Genomic DNA, 25438 nt, shown 5'->3' with positions numbered 1-25438 from the left:
CCTGAGTCTTTTCCAACCCCTCCAGTTGCCCTGAGATGTCCTCAAGCTTAAAGCCACACCCTCCCTTTTGCAACGAATGCCCTGTCCCTTCTCTTTGGCTGACTCTCCTGATATTTTATGCTCTGTTACAGCTGTCAGTTAAATTTCTTATCCTGGCATGCTTTGGGCCAGTGCCAGAGCAGCCCTGACGATGCTCTGGAAATGGGCTGCAGAGTGTCTGCGTCCCCCTGGCCTTGGACCATGTGCATCTCCTGTCCCCAGTGCAGGGACTCAGCTTGGTCAGTTCCTGATGCCCGGGTCCCGCTCACAAAATGCCTTCCAATTGCACAAGCCGATATGCACACGCTTTTCAGAACTCTTCTTCAAGATGTAAAAGGAAGTGGAGATTTTGTATGTGCTCTTCATTCGGCGATCATCTGGGTGCTCCCTGTGCGCCAGGCAGTGGCACCTAACAGTAAGTCAGATAGGCCAGCCCTGGAGCAGACAAGAAACAGACTGGCAGACTGGGTGAGAGGTGAGGAGGGCTAAGGAGAGCCATACAGCCGAGGAGGGGGGTGTCCTTCAGCAAAGGACGGTGTTGGCAGGACAGCAGTGCAGGGGCCTGGGAGAGTGGGGGCCGCGCTGGAGGAGAGGGTGGCACAAGGTCAGGGAGGCGAGAGGGGCCCTGGAGGCTGGGGTGCCTCTTGACGCTGTGTGCCCAGAGGCCTCGGCCGGCATGGCCACAGAGCTAGCTGGCTGACGGGCTGGCCAGGGGAGGCCAGAGGCCAGAAGCTTCTTATTTAACCTAGGTAACAGTCCTGAGAGGTAGGTCCTACAAGGACAGGTCAGCACCTGGTCAGTGTCACACAGCCACACCGATCCCACAGTGTTTGGTGTGGAGTGTCCACCCACCTCCTGAGAGATGTGTGGGGCAGCTGACCAAGTGTGGGGTCACACGCTTCTCCCTGCACTCATGCCACTCTACACCGTCTCTGCCCTCCCGGCCCTCCATACACTGTACCTCCTCTGGCCACTTGGCTGTGCACTCTTTTCCCCTTGCCCTGGCCTTTCTGGGTCTCCTGCACCTCCTCCGGTGAGCCTGTCTCAACAGAGAGTGCCCCATATTCCATGGGAGGGATCCAGATGGGCTGGGAAAGAACTGGTTCAAAGCCATGCAGCAGATAATGGTGGATATGGGACTTGAACCCAGCACTCGCTGTCCAGAGCATGAGCAGGATCCCAGCTCCAGGACCAACCTGATCCCTTACAGTCCCCAGGACATTGAGTCCTGGCCCACATGCTGCACTCTCCCATAGCAGAAGCCTCTTCTGGGCCCGGCAGAAATGTCCTCAGCCACTTTCCCTGGATTCCTCTGCAGAGCTAGGGCCCCTTCCCTGGTGCAGCGATCCCCCCACCCCCCCACCCCCCGCCCCGTGCCAGCTCGATGCAGAGCTACCTGTGAGGCCACCCTCTTGCTGGTCTTCTCAGGGCTTTGTGTGTCTATCTTGTGCCTCTGTCCTCTTGTGTTTGCCTGATGCAGAGTGACCATACCCTTATGGGGCACTCACTGTGTTCACTCACAGCCCGGTGAGACCCTCCAGATCTCTATTTTAAAGATAAAGAAATGGAGACTCAGACAAGTGACGAAATGAAATACGTGTTTACCAAGCAGAGGAAATCATCCTAGGTGATCAGCACATCCCCAAGGGACAGGATGCTTTGGTCCATATCACAAGGGGGCTTGGCCAGGGGAGTCAGGGCTGGCTGTCAGCCTCCTCGTTCGTGTCCGGGTGTAAGTGGCCACCACTCCTGGACAGAGATCTCTGTCCTCAGCCCAAGCCACCTTCTCTTCCCCTGTTTCTCCTTCCCCCTCTCTGCCTAAAGATCAGCCCCCACCCACAGCTGCCACACACAGCCCTCCCCTCCCTCCCAGAGCTGCCACAGAAGCCAGCTTCCACACACAGTTCTGGGCTTGGATCAAGGCCAGGGCAGCAACAGCCTAGAATGGGTGAAGGGTCAGGTGCAGGGGGAGAAGGGCTTGCTGAGGGCTCAGAGGGCCCGCATCCCCATGAGGCTAGGTCCCCGTCCTGAGCCGGGTCAGGGAGGGGCACTGACCACCACTGAGCAGGAGTCCTTGTTGGACCCTGCTCTGACCTCTGCAGGTAAAGCATGACCCCCCCCCCCCCCAGGATCAGTTCTTTGCTGTGGGCCCACTCAGCGGGAGGCCCACTCAGACATGACCTGTCTGAAATCTTTCAGCCTCCACCTCTGGAGCGTGCTAGGGACCAGGAGGGAAGAAAAAGGAAAGGTGGCCAAGTTCCAGGCTCTACAAAGAGCTTGTGTCTGGGAGAAGAGTAAGCTCTCTAAGGGGAGACATATCCAGAAACTTGGGAGACTCTTCAGAGTCCAGAGGGTTTGCAGGAAGTGGGTTTGTCAGAATGGGACACGGGGGGGGGGGGGGGGGTTCCTTCCCGTATGCGCGCGCGCGCGCGTGTGTGTGTGTGTGTGTGTGTGTGCGCGCGCGTGTGTGTGTGCGCGCGGCGTAAGGGGGATCGAGCAGAACTGAAGAGGTCATTCAGGATGGTAAGGTGGTTTTCTGTGGGGTAGTGCAGGCCTCCCTGAGGGGGTCTCCCGTTCCCCAGTCTCCGTCCTCTGGAGGGCCTCCTGGGCGGCTGGTTCCAAAGACCACCTTTGGCTTGTGCAGTCACTCTCCCTGACCAGAAGGCCACCCTCCTCTCTGATCCCTGATGGAATGACCTCCAACCCGGGGTCCCACTTGGGCCCCACTTTCTCCCTGAGGTTGCTCTTATTCTGGAGGTGTGACCGTTCCCCATCAGATTCTTACTCCTGTCCCCTCAGACTGGGGGCTCTCACAGACTTGCAGGGCACCAGGTTGCCGGATGGGGACAGCCCCAGGGCTTGAGGGATCATCAGTGTCCTCTGCTGATCTGACGCCTGGCCACTTGCACACTTCTACTTTGTTGGAGGGGCCCCACTCTGTGTCTCCCGATGTCTGTGACATCGGACGCAGAGAAGGCGGCATCCACACCCGCCCCCCCCCCCCCCCCCGCCTCCCTCCCCGGGGAACCTGGAGAGAGGGGGCTTAATGACCAGGCGGAGCTTGAACCGTGAGAACTTTATGTGGAAGGGTGGGGCCGCGTCAACGTGGGAAGACGCTGCCGTCAACTTTCTCCTCCAGGATGGTCTCCACGCGCCTCCTCTGTGGGCGAGAGCGGCTGGGGCCAGGTGTGCGGGGACGCGGGCCGGGATGCACCCCCCCCCCCGCGCTCCACCCCCTCCCGGGCTTGTGGGCACCTCTTGACGATCCAGGGGGTCCGGGATCCGCGTGGGCTTCAGCTGCGGCGGTAGGAACAGCTCCAGCCGGATGGCGGCGCGCGCGGACTTCTGCTGCCAGGTGAGGAGCGAGATCTCCTCCGCCTGCGGGTCGCGGGGCGGGGGTTCGGGTCTCCAAGCCTCCGCGATGTTTTGCCCTAGCTCCGCCCGCCGCCTCCTGCAGGGCGCCCCCCACCCCCACCCCTTTCCTCGGGGCACACGGGCTGGTGTCCCCTCCCCGCCCCGCAACCCTCTCGCCTGCGCGCCCCTTCCTTCCGGCCCCGAGCCTCACCCGCATGCGGATGTAGCGCAGCCGCAAGGCGCGGATTCGTCCCCGGGCCTCGGCTGCCTTGAGGACGCCGAGGAGCCGGTCCTGGCGCACGCCGGGCGGCTCCGGTGACTGCGTCCACGCACGCGGGTCGGGCATACGGCTCCCCAGCTCCACTGACTCGCGCGGGAAGATAGAGGCGGCCGCGCCCACGTCCTCAAGCTGGTCACCGAAGAGCAGGTGGCGGTGACGCTGCGCGGGGCTCATGGCCGCCAGCTCCTCCAGCGTCAGGGCCCACCCTGGCTTGGGGGGCTGCGCCGCGGGCGCCCCCCGGGCGCGTTCCTCAAGGGACCCCTTTCCGGTTCGCTCCCGCGGGCCCCGGAGCCCGGCCTCCTTCTCTGCTGGCGACTGCATGCTCGACCCGCTCTGCCGAGGGAAGAGGGGGTCCCCCCGGCACCCGCCCCCCCCCCCCCCCCCCCCCGTGCGCTCCCAGCTCTGGCCCTTCTAGATTCCCCGCAGCTGGCCTTAGGTCCTGCGTCTGCAGACTCAGCACCTCTGCGCGGGCCTAGCACCCGTCCTCCTTACCCCTGCTGTCAACCAGACATTTCTGATCCGCTGAGTTTCAGGAAATTCCCTTCCTGCCCACCGGCTGGTTCTCTGTCCACTGAGAAAATGCGGAGACCTGGGGCCCTACCCAGGGTAGAGAACATGTTAAGCTTGGCAGGCCCTTCCCCACAATTCTGGGACCCTCAGTGTGCCCCAGTCCCCCATGTCTGTGGTTGACGGTCAGTCGGCAAACCCCCAGTCTCCCCCCGCTCCCGCACTGCAACCCCGGGAGGGGGGGGGGCGGGTTGCTCTACTCGGCCTTAGTGTTAGGGGCTGGAGATGAGAGTCCGTGGGCTTCCGTTTTGCCCTGGGCAGAGGACTCATGTCCTTCTGGGAGGTGTGTGTCTGTGGGAGGCCGAAAGCAACTTGGACAGTTGCTGCCCTGGACGTGTTTGGGGGGAACCCTGTCTTCCTAGCCTGTCCCCTGCTGGGTCTAGATGAAAGCAGAGCCCACGGAGGTGATAGGGCGGGGAGGGCCCACGAGAGAGGAGAGGGGAACGCCCAGGGGGCCTGGTTCAGCCCTGCAGGACTTCTTCCTTCCGAGCCCACAGCACCTCAGGCCCCGGACCCTGGGCCAGGTTCTGGCCCACTGTGGGCCGCAGGCACAGCCACACAACACGGCATTTGCCGGAGGCCATCACCCTCCCCCAACTCATTCTTGCTACATTGGTCGAGGGGCCGGCTCTTGTCCCCCATCCGTACACCCCATACTTTCCGCCTTCCGGGGTCTGAGCCTCCAACTGAGCCCTGACTCTCCTGGACTTGTTGACGCGGTTGCCTGGCAACCGGGAGTCCCGCCCTCCCCCTGCACGGCGGGGGCGGGCCTGCCCCTGGGGAGGGAGGGGCACCGGCAGAGTCAGGATCCAGGTGCTTGGAGGGCGCCCACATCCGACGGGCGAAATCCCTGCAGCAGACCCGAGGAGGTGACCGCCAGTTTTTCCAGCCCGGGTGCCCTTTCTTTCCTTTCTGGGAGCCCCAAACGTACTCTTCTGGGAGCTGTGGTCCCAGCTTCCAGGCTGGAGAAGTCTCTGGGGAGTGGCTTTGGGGGCAGAGGGCGTAGCAATGAGACCTTCCTGTCTGATACGCGTTCTCCGCTGCTGGACCCAAAAGGGCTCTCACCGCCACTGTCGTTCACAGGGAAGGGAAACTGGGGCAGAGCTCAGGAGGACACCTACCCTCTTCCAGGTCAAGTTTGGAGTCTCAGGGGTCCCGCAAGACCGGAGCCAGGTTTTCCCGAACTCTAAACTTCTGGGTCCTGGGTCCTATATTTCTGTAATGTATTTGTTAGTGTCATCATATTTCATAACTAACTCACTTCTCAATTTATTAATTCTATAACTCATGCATGCACTCATCAGTTTATTCTAGAATTCATTAATTGAGGGGCCCCTGGGTGGCTCAGTGGGTTAAGCATCTGACTTCACTCACAGTTGGTGAGTTTGAGCCCTGCATGGGGCTCTCTGCTGTCAGCACAGAGCCCACTTCGGATCCTCAGTCCCTGCTCTCTCTCTCTCTCTCAAAAAATAAATAAAAACATTAAAAAAAAAAAACCCTTTAGAACTCATTAATTCATGTGCTGGTGCTACATTAGGCCAAAATTGTTGCATTAAGTCCACAATTCGTTATGGTGCATGCACAACTCTCCCCTTCATTCACGGTTGTGTGCCAAGGATGATGATGCCTTTTTGGGGGTTCAGGACCTGCAGCCCTGAGGTGGGAACTGTCCTGGGGATGGGGTCTCAGCTGAGACCTGGCCTTTGTGCAGGAGGGTGTTGACGGTTCACCTTGTTTTTGGGAGCTTCCTCTGGCTTCCTGGTGAAAGGGTAAACTATGACTTTGTGCCCCTGTACATCAGAGCCTGCACCAGCCCCAAGCTCCATGGAATGACTGTCCATCCTTCTGGCCCCCAAGGCTTTGCACAAGCTGTTCCTGGGGTGCTGCCCCTTCCTGCCCAGCACGTGCCTTTGGGGTGTGGTCTGGGCCTTGGGATTCAGCACCAGCCTTGGGGCTTGTTGAAGACACAGGCCTCTGGGATCCAGAAGCAGCAACGGCTTAGGGAGTCTGACGTAGCAGGCCACTTCCTCCAGGCAGTCCTCCCGGATACCCACAGTCAGGCAGGGGCTGCCTCAGGTTCACCTCTGTGCTCCCACCCTGGTGAGTGCTGTGAGACGGGGATCTTGGCTCTCCTCTCAGCTTCCCAGGTCTGGGCCAGGAGCATTCGCAGAAGGGGAGTTACTTGCTGGCTTCTGGCAGTGGAGGGGGGTTTATGGGGCCAGTGGGAGCTGCTCTCCTGCAAGAAGGGACTTGTAACTTTCCCTCTGTTTTTGTAGGACTGAAAACCTTTGATACCCCTCCTCCCTAATCCTTGGAGGGCTTGGTGCCTACACAGCTCATATTCCTGAAAGCAGCTTCTTCGGGCTCCTCCTCTGCACGCCCTGCAGTTTCCTGGGGAGGGGGGCGGGAAGGGGGGGTGGGACGGGGATCCCCAAGTGTCTAGGGCCCAGTAGCTGTGCGAGGCCACCAGGTAGGTGTCTCCCACCTATTTCTGTGCCCAGGACTCGTCTGTTTTTCAAGGGCTGATGGGAATGCTGGGATCTAAAAGCATTTTGACTGCTGCCAAAGCCTGAGAATAAAACTCCAAAAAAAAAATTAAGACACTTGTGAAGTGACTACAAAATTTCACATTATATTGAAAATGTACAGGTCAATTCTTTTGTTGCCATATATAAATATTATAAAGTTAAAATCACACAAAGTAATTTATTATGATGAAACTCACAACCGATAAAATCCTTCCATTTTGGTTTTTTCTTAGGGGCACCTGGGTGGCTCAGTAGGTTAAGCATCTGACTCTTGATCTTGGCTCAGGTCATGATCTCACAGTTTGAGGGTTCGAGTCCCACACTATCAGCGTGGAGCCTGCTTGGGATCCTCTCTCTCTCTCTCTCTCTCTCTCTCTCTCTCTGTCCCTCCCCTGCTTGTGCTCGTGTGCACATGCACGTTCTTTCTCTTTTAAAAAAATGGATGAATAAACTAAAAAAAAAATGTCCTTGGAGGTGTCTGGGTGGCTCACTGGGTGGCTCAGTCTAAGCATCAGACTCTTGATTTCGGGTCAGGTCATGATCTCTGGGTTTGTGGGATTGAGCCCCGCGACGGGCTCCCCACTGAGCGTGGAACCTGTTTGAGATTCTCCTTCTCTCTCTGCTCCTTCCCTGCTTGGGTGTGCACTTTCTCAAAATAAATAAGTAGATAAACTTGAAAGAAAGAGTCCTTTCACTTTTAATTTAATTTTTTTTAGGATTTATTTATTTTTGAGAGAGTATAAATGGGGAAGGGGCAGAAAGGGGCAGAAGATCTGAGGCAGGCTCTGTGCTGACAGCAGTGAGCCCTGCATGGGGCCTGAACTCACAAACCTTGAGACCTGATCTGAGCCAAAGTCTGATGCTCAACCAACTGAGCCACCCAGGAACCTGGGTCTTTCACTTAAAAAAAAAATTTTTTTTTTAACGTTTGTTCAGTTTTGAGAACAGACAGAGACAGTGCATGAGCAGGGAAGGGGCAGAGAGAGAGACAGAATCCGAAGCAGGCTCCAGGCTCTGAGCTGTCAGCACAGAGCTCGACGCGGGGCTCGAACTCACCAACCGTGAGATCGTGACCTGAACCAAAGTCGGAGGCTCAACTGCTCCACCGACTGAGCCCCCCAGGTGCCCGGAGGGTCTTTCGCTTTTTAACAGCACAAATGACCTGGGAACTGAATTCCCCGAGGGCAGCTGTTCCCTGTTAGGCTCTGGTGACTTTGCTTGGATTCCTGTGCCGCGCCCAGGGGTAGCAAAGCACCCAGAGATGGACTGAAGCAGACGGCGAGCCTGCCCGAGGCCACGAGTAGCGGCGTTTCCGGGCTGTGACTCACTGGGCAAGAGTGAGGTGCATTCGCCCCACTTTGTGGGTGGAAATCTCTCTGGGACCAGGTCCTGCCACAAATTCCCATGACTCCTGAGTGCAGCCCAGGAGCTACAACCATAATTTGTGGACATGCGTTCTGTGCCGTCATTCACGTAAGCCGCATGCCTTGGGCTGTCCCTGGTGCCCCTGCGTGTTTTGTTTTGCCTGCATATGATGTGAGTTTGAGTTGTCCTGCTTTAAAATTTTTTTTTTAACGTTATTTATTTTTGAGACAGAGACAGAGCATGAATGGGGGAGGGTCAGAGAGAGAGGGAGACACAGAATCTGAAACAGGCTCCAGGCTCCGAGTGGTCAGCACAGAGCCCGATGCGGGGCTTAAACTCACGGACCGCGAGATCATGACCTGAGCTGAAGTCAGACGCTTAACCGACTGAGCCACCCAGGCTCCCGTGAGTTGTCCTGCTTTGATACCAATGCTGTCTCACATAACGTGTCCCCTGCTGTCCCATGTGTGACACATGTGTTCTGTGTCTTACCCTGGCTGTGCAGGGGCTATTTCCTCGGTGCTGCCAGCTCCCTTTGTGGGAGCCCTTTAGGGTCCAAGGCTGGGCCGCTGTCACACCCAGGGAGTACAGTCAGCATTCCAGCCTGACCCCCCACGGGCCAGGTGACCAAGCCTGACCTTCGGCTGAGACCATCCCTGTGAGGGGCCAGGTATCTGCTTCCAGCCGTCCTTAGCGCTGGGTCCATTGGGTGCACTCTCACGGGATACCTTTCCAGACCAGCCTCATGGCCCTCCCTTCCCCTAGTCTGTGGTGGAGCTGGGAGGCAGCTGGAGGCCATTATGAAACGAGCTCTGCGGGCCGGTGAGCAGGCAGGTGGGCGCAGGCAGCGGGGGCAGGAGGGGCTGGGATTGGCTGCTCAGACCTCGGTCAGCCCGGCTGGGGGAGGCTGCGGGAGGCCAAGCCTGGCCTCCTTGGGTTCCTGCCCCTGCTGGGCTCCCGAGGTCAGCAGGATCATACTTCAAGCTTCACCTGAAGAGTGTGGTGCTCGTGTGTGGCCCCTGGGTGTCTGAAGGCCTTGATCTGTGTGTCTGCCTGTTCTGTCCCGTCTACTCATGTGCCTTGAGTGCACGTTGGCGTGGGTTCACGCGTGTGTGGTCCGTGTGTTTGTGCCTGCGGGTGTCTGTGCATTTCTGAGCATGAGCTTGTGTTTGTGTGTTCACTCGTGTGCCTGTTTGGGCATCTTTGTGTGTGTGCATGCAGGCACGTGAGCCTGTGTCCTGAGTGTCCCCGTGGGTGTGCCCCATGTCTCCACACGTGTCCCTGAGTCAGCCGCAGTGAAGATGCAGAGATAAGCCCTGGGGGACAGCTTAGGATGCTGAGTCCTGGGGCATCTGCCTGCCCTGTCCTCTCTGATTTGCCAGGTATCCTAGCGACGCTGCTGCCAGTCGCCTAGCAACCAGGTCCCCATCCTTGGAGACGGATGCTCCAAGCAGGGTCTGGGCTATGTGAGTAGAGCCTGTGCAGGAAGAATGACCCCATGATTGCAAGGCTGGTAGCTGATCTGAGAGATCTCCCACACGACATGTGACCCCAGGGCTGGGAAGGAGGCAGCCCCACTGGAGCCCTTTGGCTGCGTCGGTGTGGGGGCCCAGGCTGTGACGGAATGATGCTCAGATGTTGCCCTGGGACCCTGCTGTGGCGAGACGCCCTTGGGGTGTCTCAAAGCTGCAGGTGGATCTGGGTTTGAACCCTGTCTCTGCTACTTCGACAGGTGACTTCGCACCTCTGAGGCTTAATGCTCCTGTCTGCATGAAGGTGATGCTGATGACAATGAGCCGGTATGATGGGGACGGATGAGCTCGCGTTCATGATGGACGTGCGGGGCACACAGCAGGGACACAGGGTCCACAGTAGAGTCTAGGCGTCTTGTTGTCTACAAGGCTCTGATCCGCTTGGGGCTGGCTGGGCGGGGGCACTGTGTATCCACCTACCTACCTATTGGCCTGCTGTGCCTCAGTTCCCCCGGAGCCCAGCTGAGGGTGCTGTTCTGGGCAAAGAGTGCAGACCGAGGCTGGTCTGAGCCTGTCCGAGGCAGTGTCTCTGTGTGTGAGACAAGCCCCCATGTCTGTGTCCCAGTCTGTGTGTGCACCTACCTGTGTCTCCATCCCGTGTGTCCACTCTGTCTCTGTCCCGTGTCTCTGTGTCTGTCCCCCGTGCCCGTCCCCGAGTCCCCGTGCGTCCTTGTGTGTATGTCTGTGCCCCGGCTCAGTTCCTGTGTCCGTGTGTCGGAACCCGTCTGTCATTCATCTCTAAGTGTGTGTCCTGGTCCTTTGGTCTCTCCCCATCCAGTGTGGGGCCTGGTGACCCCCGCCTTCCCTGCGGCCCCCTCCTCCACCCCGCGTGGCCCCTCCCCCTCAGGAGCAGCAGTCTCCTCCCCATCCCCCAGCTCCGCGCTAGGCTGCTGCGTCTGGTCTGGCAGCTACAGGGAAGGAGCAGCCGCCTGCCGCAGCCCTGTCCAGATCCGGCGCTGAGGGCCGTGGGATCCCAGCCCTGCTCTGCCAGCGCTGACGGTTAGCATCCCCACAGTCTTGGCTCCCACGGAGGTTGCTAAGGTAAGGCCTAAGCTGCTGGGGGCCCGGTGTGGACAGACTGCAGCTCTCAGGCAGGACTGGGGAGGGGTGGGAGGGAGCTGAGTGCTCGATCAGCCTCGGTCCTGTGCTGCAGGTGTTTCTGGGTATGTCTCTGACCCTCTTGTGCCTGTGCGTGCACGAGGTCAGCTTTGGACACCTCTGTGTGTGATGTGTGCACACGGGTGGCCGTGTGTCCATGAGTCCCTGTGGGTGGACACATGTCCTGGAGTGTAACTACATCCACACGCCCCATGTGGGAGTCTACAGGTCTGACGAGACTTACATGCCTCTCTGCGTGTTCCCATCTGTGCATACGTGTCTGCTTGCCTCCATTGTTTCTGTGTGTGGATGTATGCCTCTGCGTCTGTGGCTGCCTGTGTGTATGTGTGGGGGGTCCACGTGCCTGCTGGGCCACACACACTGTGCTCGGAGGCCTCAGCCGGGTGGGTGTTGGGTGCTGTGGTCATGTGTCCCTGTCCTCTCCTAGGTACCAGGTTGCTTTGCACGCAGGGAGGTGGCATGGAGTCCCTCTTCCCTGCCCCATTTTGGGAGGTCCTCTACGGCAGCCACCTGCAGGGCAACCTGTCCCTCCTGAGCCCCAACCACAGCCTGCTGCCCCCCCAACCTGCTGCTCAATGCCAGCCACGGCGCCTTCCTGCCCCTTGGGCTCAAGGTCACCATCGTAGGGCTTTACCTGGCCGTCTGCATTGGGGGACTGCTGGGAAATTGCCTCGTCATGTATGTCATCCTAAGGTAGGCTGGGGACCTGCCAAGGTTCCCTACTGGTGAGTCCCACATTACTGCAGAGGGGAAACTGAGGCAGGGGGCTGTTTTGGGTGGGCCTGGCAGGTGGGGGGTTCCCACTTTTCCCATTCCATTTCTGGTCATCCTGTCAGGCAGGATCAGGGTCAGGGTCAGTCCTGAGGTCCTGGATGCTCCGAGTCCTCAGGGTTGGGGCACCTGACTAGGGGGAGAGGGAGAGGAAAGGATCAGCCCTGCTCACCCCCGTCCTGATGAGGGCAGAGGGTGCATCCGTGCCCCAGACGGACTGTCACTCTGACTCCTGGCAGATAACGCTCCCTGACCTGAGCTGCGGGCCAGCTTCCCGGCTGAGCCGCGGCGTGAGGCTCTCCTGGACCTCACCGTGCCCCTAAGAGGCAGCTCTCGCCGGCCGGTTCCGGGGCCCGTGCCGGGGCAGGTGCCGAAGCCCTTGCCTTCAGCTCCAGCATCGTGTTCGCTGCTGCCGTCTGGGCTGACTCCGGCATGTTTGTGCTCAGAATGGGAAAGCCCCTGTGGCCAAGAGGGGTGGCCGGGAGTGGGGTCGGGGTCCATCGTAGGGGAACAGTGTGGGGATGGTGTGGGGCCACAGCGTGAGGACGTGCGCATGTGTGTGTGTTCACGTGTGCTCACATGCCCAAGCGTGTACACAAGGCATGCGCGCACACAAAAGGTGAATGCACACGTGCAGGAGTGCACACAAGTGTGAGCCACACACATACATGTGTGCCTGTGTACACGTATGTGTGGGAGTGGGTGCACACGAGTCAGTGTGCCATACGTGTGCGTGCACGCGTGTGTGGTTTAAAGCGGGGTAGGCATGCACAGCGTATACACACGAGTGTGTGTGTGCACATACGAAGGCATGAGTGTGTGTACATGCACGGTTAGGGTTGTCCGTGCATGTGAACAGGTCCATGTATGTGAGCGTGTGCACGTGTCAACACTGGCGTGTGCACGTATGCGAGTGTGCGCACGTATGTGTGCGAGGTGCATGGTGCACATGCTCACACCGGGGCCAGGAAGAGCAGCTGGCTGTGCCCAGTGCTGGACCCCGCGGCACTGGACTCACACACGTGCCCCTCTGTGGCTGGAGGGTGGGTTGTGGGTGACAAGTGCAGCAACCTGGGGTGGTCTTTGTCTTCTTAAGTCTTACTTATTTTGAGAGAGAGAGAGAGACAGACAGAGAGGAAGAGAGAATCCCAAGCAGGCCCTGGGCTATCAGCGCAGAGCCCAACCCAGGGCTCGAACTCACAAACTGTGAGATCACGACCTGAGCCGAAGTTGGAGGCTTCACCGACTGGGCCACCCGGGCGCCCCGGGGTGGTCTTATTCACTCTTGCTGTCGTCACTTCTCTGTGTGTCTCCTCCGCACTGTGGCATCAGGACTCTCAGAGCCACATCCTGATTAGAGCAGACAGGGAAGGTTGTCTTGCCCACAGCAGTCCCCAGAGACCCTGGTGTGTGGGGCCTGGTCCGAGTATTAGCACAGTGTATTCTGAGCCTGTGGACTGGGGTGGACTGCCTCTGCAGTCCCGGACCCCGGCTCCAAGTCCTGCTCTTTAAAAAAAAAATTTTTTTAACGTGTATTCATCTTTGAGAGACAGAGAGAGACAGAGCGTGAGAGGGGGAGGGGCAGAGAGAGAGAGGGAGACACAGAATCGGAAGCAGGCTCCGGGCTCCGAGCTGTCGGCACAGAGCCCGACGCGGGGCTCGAACTCACGAACCTCGAGATTATGACCTGAGCCGAAATCCGACACTCAACCAGCTGAGCCACCCAGGCGCCCCAAGTCCTGCTTTTTTTAAAGATACTTTATTTTTAGAGCAGTTTTAGATTCACAGCAAGATTGAGAGGAAGGTACAGTGATTGCCCATATGCCTCTGCCCCCCAACATGCATGGTCTCCCCTGTTAGCAACATCTCCGCCAGACTAGTACATTTTATAACGAGTTACAACTCAGTTTTACAATTGAACCTACGTTAACACATCATAATCACCCAAAGCCCATAGTTTACATTATGGTTCACTCTTAGTGTTGTACATCCTGTGGGTTTTGACATGTATCTACTATCATAATATTACACAGAACAGTTTCACTGCCCTAAAAATCTTCTGTGCTCTGCCTGTTCATCCCTCCACACCCCACAACCCCTGGAAACCACTGATATTTTTATTGTCTCCATAGTTTTGCCTTTTCTAGAGCGTTACGTAGCTGGGGTCATACGGCGTGTAGCCTTCTCATACTGGCTTCTTTCACTGAGGAATATGCACTTAGGTTCTTCCAGATCTTTTCATGTCTTTTTATCACTGAATCATATTCCATTTTCTGGATGGACCACGGTTTACGAATCCATCACCTGCTGAAGGGCATCTTGGTCACTTCCAAGTTTTGGCAATTGTGAATAAAACTGCTATAAACATCTGTGAGCAGGTTTTTATGCAGATACAAGTTTTCAACAACTTTGGGTAAATATCAAGGCGTGTGATTGCTGGTTCGTAGGGTAAGAGTATGTTTAGTTTTGTAAGAGACCAACGAACTGTCTCCCAAAGTGGCTGCACCGTTTGGCATGCCCGCCGGCAACGAATGAGAGCTCCCGCCGCCCCACACCCTCACCGGCGCGTGGTGTCAGTGTTCTGGAAATTGCTCGTTCTAAGAGGCGTGTAGCAGTATCTCGTTGCTGTTTTCACTGGTGAGGTGTCTGTTAAAGTCTTCGTCTGTTTTCTTATTGTCGAGTTTTAAGCCTTCTTGTGTATTCTGGACAGCAGCCTGTATCAAATGCATCTCTGGCAAATCTTTCCTCCTGTCTGTGGCTCGTCTTCTAGTTCTCTTGATCCTCTCTGCTTTTCTGCCAGCTCTTTTCAAGGCCACTTAGATCCTCTGAGCCTAAGGGTCCTCTTGCATAGAGTGGGGATCAAAATAGCATTTTTGAAATTAAAAAATATTTTAATGTTTATTTATTTTTGAGGGAGAGAGAATGTCAGAGCATGAGCAGGGGAGGGGCGGAGAGAGAGGGAGACACAGAATCCGAAGCGGGCTCCAGGCTTGAGCTGCCAGCACAGAGCCCGATGCGGGGCTCGAACCCACACACCGCAAGTTTATGACCTGAGCCGAAGTCGGACGCTCAACCGACTGAGCCACCCAGGCGCCCCTAGTCATTTTTTTTTTTTTTTTGAGAGACAGAGACAGAGCGTGAGTGAGAGAAGGGCAGAGAGAGAGGGAGACACAGAATCCGAAGCAGGCTCCAGGCTCTGAGATGTCAGCACAGAGCCTGACGCGGGGCTCGAACTCACGGACCGTGAGATCACGACCTGAGCTGAAGTCGGACGCTTAACTGACTGAGTCACCCAGGCGCCCGCATCTTTGAAATTTAAATGAGATAAAATCCATGTGAGAGCTTGGCTCAGGTGTCTGCCGCTGTGGTCATTGTTGCTGTTATTTGGTCATAATTGAGGTCTGTTTGTGCTTCTTTCTAATCCTTCTCTGAGAGGCAGAACCGAACCCAGATTCCCTTATGGAAGCTTAGTTTACAGGGAACATTGGTGTTCCTGGTGACGGCAACATCTTTGGTGTTGTGCGACCACCACCACCACGATCACCACCACCTTAATTAGCACCACTGCCACAACAGTCACCATCATCACCACCATCACCAGAATTCTCTCCACCACCATCCCCACCACAATCACCACCTCCATCGCCACCATCATAACATTGATTCATTCAACAAGCATTTATTTGCTATTTATTATTTTTTGATAGTTTTTAAAGTTGATTGATCTATTCTGAAAGAGACACAGACAGTGCGAGTAGGGGAGGGGCAGAGAGAGAGGAGAGAGTCTCAAGCAGTCTCTGCACGGCCAGCGCAGGCTTGATGCGGGGCTTGAACCCATGAAGCCATGAGATCATGACCTGAGCCCAAACCAAGAGTTGGATGCTTAACCAACTGAGCCACCCAGGCACCCCTATTTATTATTTTTTAAAATATATATTTACTTTTGAGGGACAGAGAGAGAGAGAGGGAGGGAGAGAGAACGAGTGGGGGAGGGGCAGAGAGAGGGGGACAGAGGGTCCCAAACAGGCTCTGTGCTGACAGCCTGATGTGGGGCTCAGACTCATGAACCACGAGATCGTGACCTGAGCCAGTCGGGCACTTAAGTGACTGAGCCACCTAGGTGCCCCACTCGACAGGTGTTTATTCCGTAACTATAAGGTCCCCAAGGCTGTGTCCCTTGGATACAGCCAGGTCTTGTTAGCACACCTCCCATTTCTGGTGCCGTTTCCTGTCTCTATGGCCGGACCACAACATGGGTCGGAAGGCCTCTGATGTGCTTTTACAGACTCTGGAGCCCTCAGGAACCTCTGGTGTGTCTAGGGCCAACATCGTAGTCCGTGGACTGTCTTCAGGAAGACTTGGAAGGCAGGGAGGGGGACTGGTCCTTTTTCTGAAGATTCCTGTCCCCTTGCTCCCACGTGGAGTCACAGGGGTGCTCTGCTGCCTGACATCCCAGCCTTCCCAAAGCGGACCGGTTTTGGGGTTCGGAAGCCTTCTGTGTGTGCCAGAAGCACAGTTTTGTGCCCCAAGTCCCTTGTGCCGGGCCGGGGGGCCTGCCTTCCCACAGGGGTCTCGGGGCGGGTGCTCCTGGTGGTGGCAACAAGAAAGGCCCCCGGGCCTCCGCCGCCGGGTCCAGCCAGAGGGACTGGGCCAGGTCTTCCTTCCCCCTGTGCTCTCCGCAGGCACACCAAGATGAAGACAGCCACCAACATTTACATCTTTAACCTGGCTCTGGCGGACACTTTGGTGCTGCTGACGCTGCCCTTCCAGGGCACAGATGTCCTCCTGGGCTTCTGGCCATTTGGAAATGCCCTGTGCAAGACAGTCATCGCCATCGACTATTACAACATGTTTACCAGCACCTTCACGCTGACCGCCATGAGCGTGGACCGCTATGTAGCCATCTGCCACCCCATCCGCGCTCTCGATGTCCGGACGTCCAGCAAGGCCCAGGCCGTCAACGTGGCCATCTGGGCTCTGGCGTCTGTCGTGGGTGTTCCTGTCGCCATCATGGGCTCGGCGCAGGTCGAGGACGAAGGTCAGTGGGTGGCCCCCCTCCCCCGTGCTGTCGTCCTCTGGCCCCAGAGGGCCCCGTGCCGGCTCGCTCACCCTGACCCTGTGTTTCTCCCTGCAGAGATTGAGTGTCTCGTGGAGATCCCCGCCCCACAGGACTACTGGGGCCCCGTGTTTGCCATCGGCATCTTCCTCTTCTCCTTCATCATCCCCGTGCTCATCATCTCCATCTGCTACAGCCTCATGATCCGGCGGCTGCGTGGCGTCCGCCTGCTGTCCGGCTCCCGGGAGAAGGACCGGAACTTGAGGCGCATCACGCGGCTGGTGCTGGTGGTGGTGGCGGTGTTCGTGGGCTGCTGGACGCCCGTCCAGGTCTTCGTGCTGGTCCAAGGGCTGGGCGTTCAGCCGGGCAGTGAGACCGCAGTGGCCATTCTGCGTTTCTGCACAGCCCTTGGCTACGTCAACAGCTGCCTCAACCCCATCCTCTACGCTTTCTTGGACGAGAATTTCAAGGCCTGCTTCCGAAAGTTCTGCTGTGCTCCTGCCCTGCGCCGGGAGATGCAGGTGTCTGACCGTGTGCGCAGCATTGCCAAGGATGTGGCCCTCGCCTGCAAGACCTCCGAGACAGTACCACGGCCCGCATGACTAGGCGTGGACCTGCCCATGGTGCCTGTCAGCCCACAGAGCCCGTCCACACCCAACACGGAGCTCACCCAGGTCACTGCTCTCTAGGCTGACGGCAACCTGAGCCCTGAGCGTCGCCGGACTCACAGACTTCACCGTGGCTTCAGAGGGCCCGGTGACATCATGGGACAGGTCAGACTACAGCTGCCCTCCTGGTTCAGGGTGGAGAGGGGACGCGAGGACCCAGCGGTGAGCGTGCGTGACCAGAGCGCACGCCAACTCTCCTACGCTCCTCGGGACCCTTCTGGCCTCTGCCCCGCCGCACCCTGTGCGCTCTTGGCGTGCACACACCTGGAGGCGTAACAGCAGCGTGCCCACCCCGTGCCCCTGTGCGGCGTGCCGTCTGCGTGGAGCGCTGCCCCGTCTCCTTGGGCTTGGAACTGACTGGAGGGCTGGCAAGGCGTCCGCGGGCAGCGGGGCTTAGAGCCGCTGGCACGGACTTGCCTGTGCCTCAGCTGCTCCTCTTCTCGTCCCCCACCTGCCTCTCAGAGGCTTTTCCCTCCAGAAGCGCCAAGAACTGTCAGCCTCAGATGTGCTGCCCGCGCGTGCGGAGGCGGCTCAGAAGGCCTGTGGGCTGCTTGATCACCTCAGGCCGCTGTTTCTTTTTTAAAATGTCTTCTTTAAAAATTGTGTTTCTCTTTTTAGAGAGAGAGAGAGAGAGAGAGGACGCAAGGGGGGGAGAGGGGCAGAGGGGGAGAAAGAGAATCCCAAGCAGGCTCAGTGCAGAGCCCGACGTGGGGCTCAATCCCACGACCCCCGGACCATGACCCGAGCTGAAATCAAGAGTCGGATGCTCAACTAACTGAACCACCCAGGTGCCCCCACTCTGTCATTACTGAAACAGCCCTGTGTTCCTGGTCTTGGCTGCTTGGTGCTGGGGAGGGCTCTGCCATGCTCTGTCTGGGGGTCCGTGTGTCCTCCCCGGCTCTCTTGAAATCAGAGATCAGCAGCTATGCAGCCGGCGGGACCCTGCGCCGTGTTTGGATCCTGGTGGCCGTGGAAGAGGAGTGGCAGTGGGGATGGGGTCTTCTTTGCCCCCCCCCCCCCAAGTGACTGATTCCTGCTTCATTTACAAGCCTCCCAGTGTCTGTGGGGCAGGTCTGAGCTTCCTGCTGCCGGGACTTACCCTACCTGGGGCCACATCGGGATGGCTTCACATGCAGAGCTGGTGTAAGGGGTGGGGCTCGACAGGGCCTGCTTGAGCCAAGTGTGAGGGCTGTCCAGCTGTGGAAACACTGGAGGGGAGGGTGTCTCCCTGCTGTTGTCACCAGAGAAGCACCCTCCCTGGTCTGCAGATGTAACTGTGGTTTGGTGACTTTGCAAACACTCTTCCTGCAGAGAAACTATGGAATTCTCCCAGCGCTGGACAGACTATTCTGCCTCCACCTGTGAGCTGAGCTGCAGACCTCAGCCAGGTGACCTTAAGCACCTGCAAAGAACACGAAGCACTGACTTTGGGCCGACTTCTCCTGCTTCAGGGAGCCCTGGCCCTGTGGGGTTGCTCCTGGAGAGGATGGGGCTGTGCTGGCTGCAGTGGGTGGGTGGGGCTCTGGACACTGGGGCTGCCTCAGCTGGGGCACTGTCCTGCCAAGGCTGCAGGATTTGTGAATTTGTGCTGGTGTAACATGTATCTCCATGTATTTATGCATGCAACAAGCATGATTTCCCCTACATGTAACCAACCTTGATCATGCCTCTAGGCCCATGGAGGGCCGTAATAAACCCTTGCCTCCTGAGCAGGTGTTCTGGGCCCCTGTGGGGTGGGGCTGTTGGGGCTGTGAGTCCTTCCACTCCCTCTGTGCTCCTCACCTGGCCAGGCTCTGGCTTTGAGAAGGGATGTGACCAGTTAGTTCACGATGCCCTGGAGGTCTGTTGCCTTTCCCCCAGCACAAACCGTTTCTCCCTGAACGACTACTGTGCGTCCAGCCTGCCCCGGCTGCTAGAGGTTCCCTGCGGGTCCAGTGTGGGGGTGTGCTCTTCCCACCTGGGTCACAGGTTCAGCAGGCCCCCTGCCTGCCCCAGCCCTTCCCCCTCCCTTGAGCAGGTCTAAGGGGGGGTCTTGATGGAAGATGAAAAGAACAGCCTCCCCGGGTGGCCCTGAGATGTGGATTCGCCCCTCTGGCCCCTGTGGGGACCCTGTTCTGCCCAGGTTGACTCTACTGGCCGAGGACCCTCTCAGAAAGAGGCCCTCAGAGGGGGTAGCAAGGGCGAGCTCAGGCCGAGGTGTTTGGGCACAGGCAGATGCGCCAATGTGTGGTTTGGTACAAGTTTTAATGACGGGCACTTTGCTTTTAAAACCAAAAGTAAGCGTCAACGAAAAGTTTGGGAGTGACCGGCCATAGGGCAGAGGTGCGTGAAGAATGCTCAGGACAGTTGTGGTTCTGCTGATGGAGGAGCTCAAGGTGGGTCCGTGCAGGGCCGACCCCGCAGCGAGCACCCGCGCGGAGATGGGCCGTGAGGGGTCACACGAGGCGCGCCACGCAGGCGTGAGGGGCCTGTGAGGTAGCCCGCAGGACCGTGGGCGTAGGGTCCCAACCCAAGCTCTCCAGGACTGTGTCCGCCCCTGCCCAACGGCGTCCGCTGCCCACCTCCACCCGCACCACGTCCCCACCTCCGTCCCCTCCCGCGTCGGCCGTGGCCCTGCCCCCCCCACCTGCCCCCCTCGCCTCCGCCCCTACCAGCCCCCGGGGTTGGTCAAGTCTCCTGGTTCCTCCGAGCCTCAGTTTCCTCACCTCTGCAAAAGGGACGGCTGAACCTTCCTTGCGGGTTCGTGGGGGAAGGCCCAGGTTGTGGACCAGGCCGGGGCTGCGGGCAGGGGTCAGCGGCCGGGTTGCACCTGCTAGGGAGGCGGAGGGCTCGCCTGCCCTCTGGACTTTGCGCTGCGGAGCCGGCCCGCCCTAGCTGGGAGATTTGGAGAGCCGAGGGGAGCCCCGGGTCCTCCCCTGGACGACGAGCTCAGAGGTTGGGGACACTCCTTTCTCTCCCCCCACTCCACCTCAGGAAGTCACAGTGGAGGGTGTGGAGACAACCAGCGGGGGAGGCGGGCGGTTGGCATTTTCCTGGGGACCCAGCAACTCGCTTGGGTGGAACCTTGGTGAGGATTCACCTGTCCCCTCATCTCGGCTGGCCCATGGCCACCCCCTCCCCCGCCCCCGTCCTTGGGGTCTCCGGGGGCCTGGCGTGAGGACCCTCCCTCCCATCGGACGTGGGGATGGGGCGGGGAACTGCGGGCTGCCTGGCTGATTCTGATTGGCCTTGGTCCCTGCCACGCTGCCATCCGTGCTCCCAGTGTTGCTGGGGCCCGGGGGCGAAGGAAGGGGGCAGGGTCGAGTGTTGAGGAGTCTCTGAGCAGCGCCACGCCCCTCCCCGCCCCTCTGTTCCCACCGCTTGTCAGGAACGCACCCTCCAGCCTTTGTGACTGCTGTGCCCTGTTCACTCACTCATTTGCACCTCACACCCGCTCTCACCTCCGCGGTCTTAGAAGACGTGTCAAGAGCCTCAGCTCCTCTCCTCAAGAAGCTTGCACGGCAGGGCCAGTGCGGAGGCACTAATTGGGGCTGCTGCTGGCGGAGGTGTCCGCCCTGCAGTGACCAAACAGGTCCCAGAATCTTCCAGTGAGAGATGTGGGTGTTAGTGGTGGCTTAAAAAATGTCCACAGCCCCGAGTGTGGGCTGGGCTTAGTGGCTGACTTCTAATGATTAGAATGTGGCAAATGGCTTCCAAGATAGTCTTTTAAAATTTATTTTTATTTTTATTTATTTTTTAATTAAAAATTTTTTTTTAAATTTTTTTTAACGTTTTATTTATTTTTGGAACAGAGAGAGACAGAGCATGAATGGGGCAGGGGCAGAGAGAGAGAGAGAGACACAGAATCGGAAGCAGGCTCCAGGCTCTGAGCCATCAGCCCAGAGCCCCACGAGGGGCTCGAACTCACGGACCGCGAGATCATGACCTGAGCTGAAGTCGGACGCTTTAATCGACTGAGCCACCCAGGCGCCCCAATTTTTAAAATGTTTTTATTTATTTTTGAGAGAGTGAGCGAGCGAGTGAGTGAGAGAGTAGGGGAAAGGGGCAGAGGGAGAGAGAATCTTAGCCAGGCTCTGCGCTCAGCAGGGAGCCTAATGTGGGGCTTGGTCCCATGATCCTGGGATCATGACCGGAGCCGAAACCAAGAATCAGACACTCAACCGACTGAGCCACCCAGGTGCCCCCCAAGACAGTCTTAGATGGTGTTGAGGCCTCTTCCTGGCTCCCACTCTCCACTGGTTCACCCTGGGGGACCAGCAGCCACACGGGGGCAATGCCCAAGCAGCCCTGGGGAGAGTCCATGTGGGGAGGACCTGAGGCCTCGTGCGCCGGGCCATGTGAGGGGCTCCTTGGAAGCAGCGACCCAATGTGAGTCCAGCTTTCAGGTGACCAGAGCCTCACCCAACAGCCTGACTACAACCTCATGAGAGACTCTGAGCCAGAACTACTCCAAAACGTCTCTCAAATTCTTGAGCGACAGGAGCTATGAAATAATAAAATGTTGTCTTAAGCTGTTAGGATCAGGGGAAATTCATCATACGGCAGTAGATTCCGGTGTCGTCGGGGACGAGGCAGCACAGAGGTGGCTGTAAGTTGTTTCAGGCTGACAGAGAGGAGGGGAAAAGGATGTGGGTCTGAGCTTTAAGGACCACGTGACTGGAGAAGCTGGAGTATGTGAAGGGCGGCAGTCACGCCCCCTGGGGGGCACCTCATGGATGGTGAATGGTGGGTGTTGCATGCCAGCTGGACAGACAGCTCAGAGCTCTGTGCCATGAGGACTGAAGCCAGCCTGGGGCACCATGAGCTGAGGAGGGTCCTGGGAGATGCCAGATGATGCACAGAATGGCACAGCTAGAGCGCCAAGCATGGAACCAGCTGGGAGCCGCGGGGCTAAGGGCGGGGGAGCCTGGCTGAGGCTTCAGGTCTCTGAATAGCCAGCAGCTAAGTGTCCCCACCCTGACCCCAGAGGTTCAGCACAGGGCTCCTGCTGGCTGAATCTAGGCCCCAGGCCACAACCCAGGGAGGAGGGGTCCGGATGTCAGCCCATCCAAGTACCAGATGCCCCCTCTAGACCGTGGGGGTCCAAAGGTCCTGGAAGAAGGGTCCTGGTGGCCACAGACTATGACATGGAGGGCACGAAAGGGGCATGGGCCACACAGCATGCAGGGTCAAGAGAGGACACCAAGTGGGCATAGGCCTCCTGGTGAAATGCCGCCCAAGTTTCAAGCTATGAGAATGCATTCTGTGGCCTTATTTGATAATTGAGTCTGTGGCCTTTGCAGTAACACCTGGCTTTCCTGCCCCAGGTGCTTGCACTTTTGCCATCTCAGCACAGTCTTGGGAGGAGCCAGCCCAAGGGTGCCGAGTGTGGAGTGCAGTGGTGGCCCCGGGATGCAATCACAGTGTGGGTTTCTTTCCCTCCAGATTATGATTGTCAGGAAGACGGGGAAGGAGCCTCCGGGGACGTCGTCTGTCTGCCTCTCTGCAGGTGAGTAGAGTCAGGATGCCTGTCGTGCCCGGGGTCAGACAGGCAGGGTGGGGCCAGAACCTGACTCCCTGCAGCTGCCTGCCCAGGGGCTGTCCAGGTGGCAGAGATGTCGCGGTCGTCTCTGCAGGTCTGGTGGGCGGCCTTCACGGGTCTTCCTCTCTCTGTGTGGAGAAGGTGGCGATGGGACGTGAGCAGGTGAGCCTTTCCTCCAAAGGGAACAGCGCTTTTCCTAGCAGACACACGGGGGCTCTGCAGAGGGCGCTGAGGCCCCTGAGCACCGGAAGGTGCTGCGGAAGCTGTTTGGGAAGTTCTCATCCAGGAAGGCGTAGAGGAAAGGGTTGAGACAGGAGCTGGCATAGCTGAGGCTGGTGACGACGTAGGAGATGCCGCTGACCAGTGACGTCTGGGGCACGTCTGTGGTCAGGGCCACGACGGAGGCCAGGTGGAAGGGCGTCCAGCAGAGCAGGCCCACGGCCAGCACAGCCAGGACCAGGGTGGTCACCTTCCGCTTGGCTCTGCCCAGAGCTTTGGTTCTGGAGTGGAGCCGCAGGGCCCGCAGCCGACGCAACAGGTCCACGTAGAGCACGCAGAGGGTACACACGGGCACCACAAAGCCCAGGACTAGCATGTAGATGCGGCTGGCCTTGAACCAGGCCCTCTCAGGCCGCGGGAAGATCAGCCCGCAACTCGTGACCTGCAGCTGATTGCTGTAGACGCCAGCAAAGGAGGAGAAGGGCAGGACCATGATGGTGACACCGATCCAGACACAAAGGCTGGTGATCTTTGCTCCGCGGAGGGTGCGCTGGGGCACCCGGCGGCACTGCGTGGTGGCCAGCACCACCAGGTAGCGATCCACACTCATGGTGGCCGGGAAGTAGATGCTGGAGAAGATGTTGTAGTGGTCGATGGCCAGCACCAGTTTGCAGAGCGGCTCCCCGAAGGGCCAGCGCTGCAGGAGGTGCTCCGTGATGCTGACAGGCAGCACCAGCGTGAAGAGGCCATCGGCGATGGCCAGGTTCAAGATGAACACGTTGCTCACTGTTTTCATCTTGGGCACCCTCCGAATCACGTAGATGACACTGTGTTACCTGCCAGCCCCATGGCACAGATCACAGAGTACACCGTTGGCAGGAGCACGTAGAAGGGTGGCAGCGGCTCGGGGAGGGTGACATTGTGCCCGGGTGCCGTTGTCCCAGGAGAAGTTGGCGCCCACCGCAGCCTGGAAGGGGAAGCCTCTGCTTTCAAGGGGATCCAGCCCAGCAGCCTGCATCCTGAGGTGGGACTGATAAGGATTCGCTCCCAGGGGCCGGTGGGAGGTGCTGTGGAGTTGGGAGTCTGGGCGGGGGCCTCCTGGGGCTGGGTTCTGAGAAAGAGAAGAGAAACTCTGGGATCTGGCTGTTCGTTTGGAACAGCAGCTGCCTCAAGTTCTCTGGCAGAGGCTGTGGCCACTTTGCCAGGGTTAAGGACACACAGGGCCTCCCTCCATCCTCCCCTCCCTGTCCTGTCTGCCCCCCATGCACACTCTACATGGGGTCAAGGCAGTGCCTTTGCAAACACGCCTCCCAGACTCACCCTGCCCCCTTCAAATCCCAGGGTCCTGAAGCCAGAGCCCTCCCAGTCACAGCGCACACCCTTTCTGCCTGGCTACCTGCTCTTTTCCCCGCCGACCTGTCCGATGACATGGAGCCAGAGGTTGGTGGCCTCCGTGGGCGTGTGGAGGAGGCCAGTTCAGGCTGTGGCAAGGGTGGAGGAGGAAGGTGTGGCCCCCATGGACGGGTGCTCATCAGGGTCCCAGTCAGCTCTTGATCTCCTGGGGGGCTTTCGGGACCTGCCTGGCCAACAGCCTCAGCGGGAGCTGGCTTCCCGGCAAGGTCTCCAGCCTGGTGGCAGCGCCAATGAGCTGAGAAGGAGGGAGGCGGATCCCGTTGGTTGACGTGGAGCTCTGGCGGGGGAAGTGGGGACAGGAACCGAGGTAGCACTTACAGTCGTCCCCGGGGTTGCTGCCATGCTCACTCGCCTGGTCGGAGTCTCCAGTGGGCGGCCCTGGTGTGCGTGTATGCGTGCGTGCGTGTGCATCTGTGCACATGTGTGCCTGTGTGTGGGGGCCTTGGGCAGGCCCAGGTTTGTTGGCCATGGCTGTGCGCGCCACTGAGCTCGTCCGTGCCTTTGTCTGTGGGTCCCTGTAGACCTGGGCACCCTTATCTGCATATGTGGGTGCCTTGGCAGGTCTTGTGCCTGACCCTGTGTGTGTGCCCGTGTGTATCGTGCATCTGTGTCTGTCCGTGTGCGGTTTCTGTCGTAAAGCTCTGTACTTGGGTCTGCGGGGCGGTCTACATAGGTTCCAGCCAGATTTAGGAATCTGGGGGGGGGGGGGTCTGTATGTCTTTGTATGGAAGCAGGATCTATTGCCTGCAGACAACCCAATTCTCTCTCTCTCTCTCTCTCTCTCTCTCTTTTGCCGAAAGAAGGACATGTACGTGTGCCAAAGCCACACATGCGGTGGAAGTGTGCGGAGAGATTTGTTCTTGTCTAGCTCCTGGTCCCTCCCTGAGTGCCCACTGTCACTAGCCACTCTCAAAGACTTGCTCAGTCCCGATACCTTACAGCTGGGCTGTTTCAGCAATGCTGCAGCTACTGACGGTCCCCGGCACCGTCTCTGGGCAGGTCCTCA

The 25438-nt window shown here is 58.5% G+C and overlaps 3 protein-coding genes across 5 annotated transcripts; 1 reads left to right on the top strand and 2 right to left on the bottom strand.

The window, feature by feature from the left end:
• Nucleotides 1-3100: 3100 nt before the first annotated feature.
• On the bottom strand, nt 3101-4960 carry LKAAEAR1 (LKAAEAR motif containing 1). Of its 3 annotated transcripts, none has more exons than XM_049650405.1 (5): nt 4898-4960; nt 4166-4270; nt 3605-4006; nt 3295-3417; nt 3101-3199 (listed from the first exon to the last, which is right to left on the bottom strand). In XM_049650405.1, the coding sequence occupies exons 3-5, from the start codon at nt 3992-3994 to the stop codon at nt 3140-3142; spliced, it is 573 nt and encodes a 190-aa protein (XP_049506362.1). In that variant the 5' UTR covers nt 3995-4006; nt 4166-4270; nt 4898-4960; the 3' UTR covers nt 3101-3139. The 3 variants fall into 3 exon arrangements, with proteins under 3 accessions (XP_049506362.1, XP_049506361.1, XP_049506359.1); XM_049650404.1 differs by having other exon boundaries at nt 4889-4942; XM_049650402.1 differs by lacking the exon at nt 4898-4960 and adding an exon at nt 4741-4882.
• A 6012-nt stretch (nt 4961-10972) lies between these two features.
• OPRL1 (opioid related nociceptin receptor 1) lies at nt 10973-17769 on the top strand. Its single transcript, XM_049650406.1, is given in 4 exon segments — nt 10973-11339; nt 11341-11477; nt 16238-16593; nt 16690-17769. Coding segments are annotated over 4 exon segments (1371 nt in total). The 5' UTR covers nt 10973-11072; the 3' UTR covers nt 17301-17769.
• A 5227-nt stretch (nt 17770-22996) lies between these two features.
• NPBWR2 (neuropeptides B and W receptor 2) lies at nt 22997-24100 on the bottom strand. The gene is given in 3 exon segments (XM_049650401.1): nt 22997-23847; nt 23850-23946; nt 23948-24100. Coding segments are annotated over 3 exon segments (1038 nt in total). The 5' UTR covers nt 24038-24100.
• Between the last annotated feature and the right edge of the window lie 1338 nt (nt 24101-25438).

This window comes from Panthera uncia (genome assembly GCF_023721935.1).
Source record: "Panthera uncia isolate 11264 chromosome A3 unlocalized genomic scaffold, Puncia_PCG_1.0 HiC_scaffold_11, whole genome shotgun sequence".
Classification (NCBI taxonomy): domain Eukaryota; kingdom Metazoa; phylum Chordata; class Mammalia; order Carnivora; family Felidae; genus Panthera; species Panthera uncia.
Note: the sequence above shows the minus strand (reverse complement) of the source record. Positions and strands in the feature narration are given on the sequence as shown.

Coding starts and splice junctions, on each gene's coding strand:
- LKAAEAR1 (XM_049650402.1), bottom strand. CDS start 4,842: ATGAGTTGGGGGAGGGTGATGGCCTCCGGCAAATGCCGTGTTGTGTGG. Junction 3,418..3,604: donor TGCGCTACATCCGCATGCGG/GTGAGGCTCGGG, acceptor CGCGACCCGCAG/GCGGAGGAGATCTCGCTCCT. Junction 3,200..3,294: donor ACCCCCTGGATCGTCAAGAG/GTGCCCACAAGC, acceptor TCTCGCCCACAG/AGGAGGCGCGTGGAGACCAT.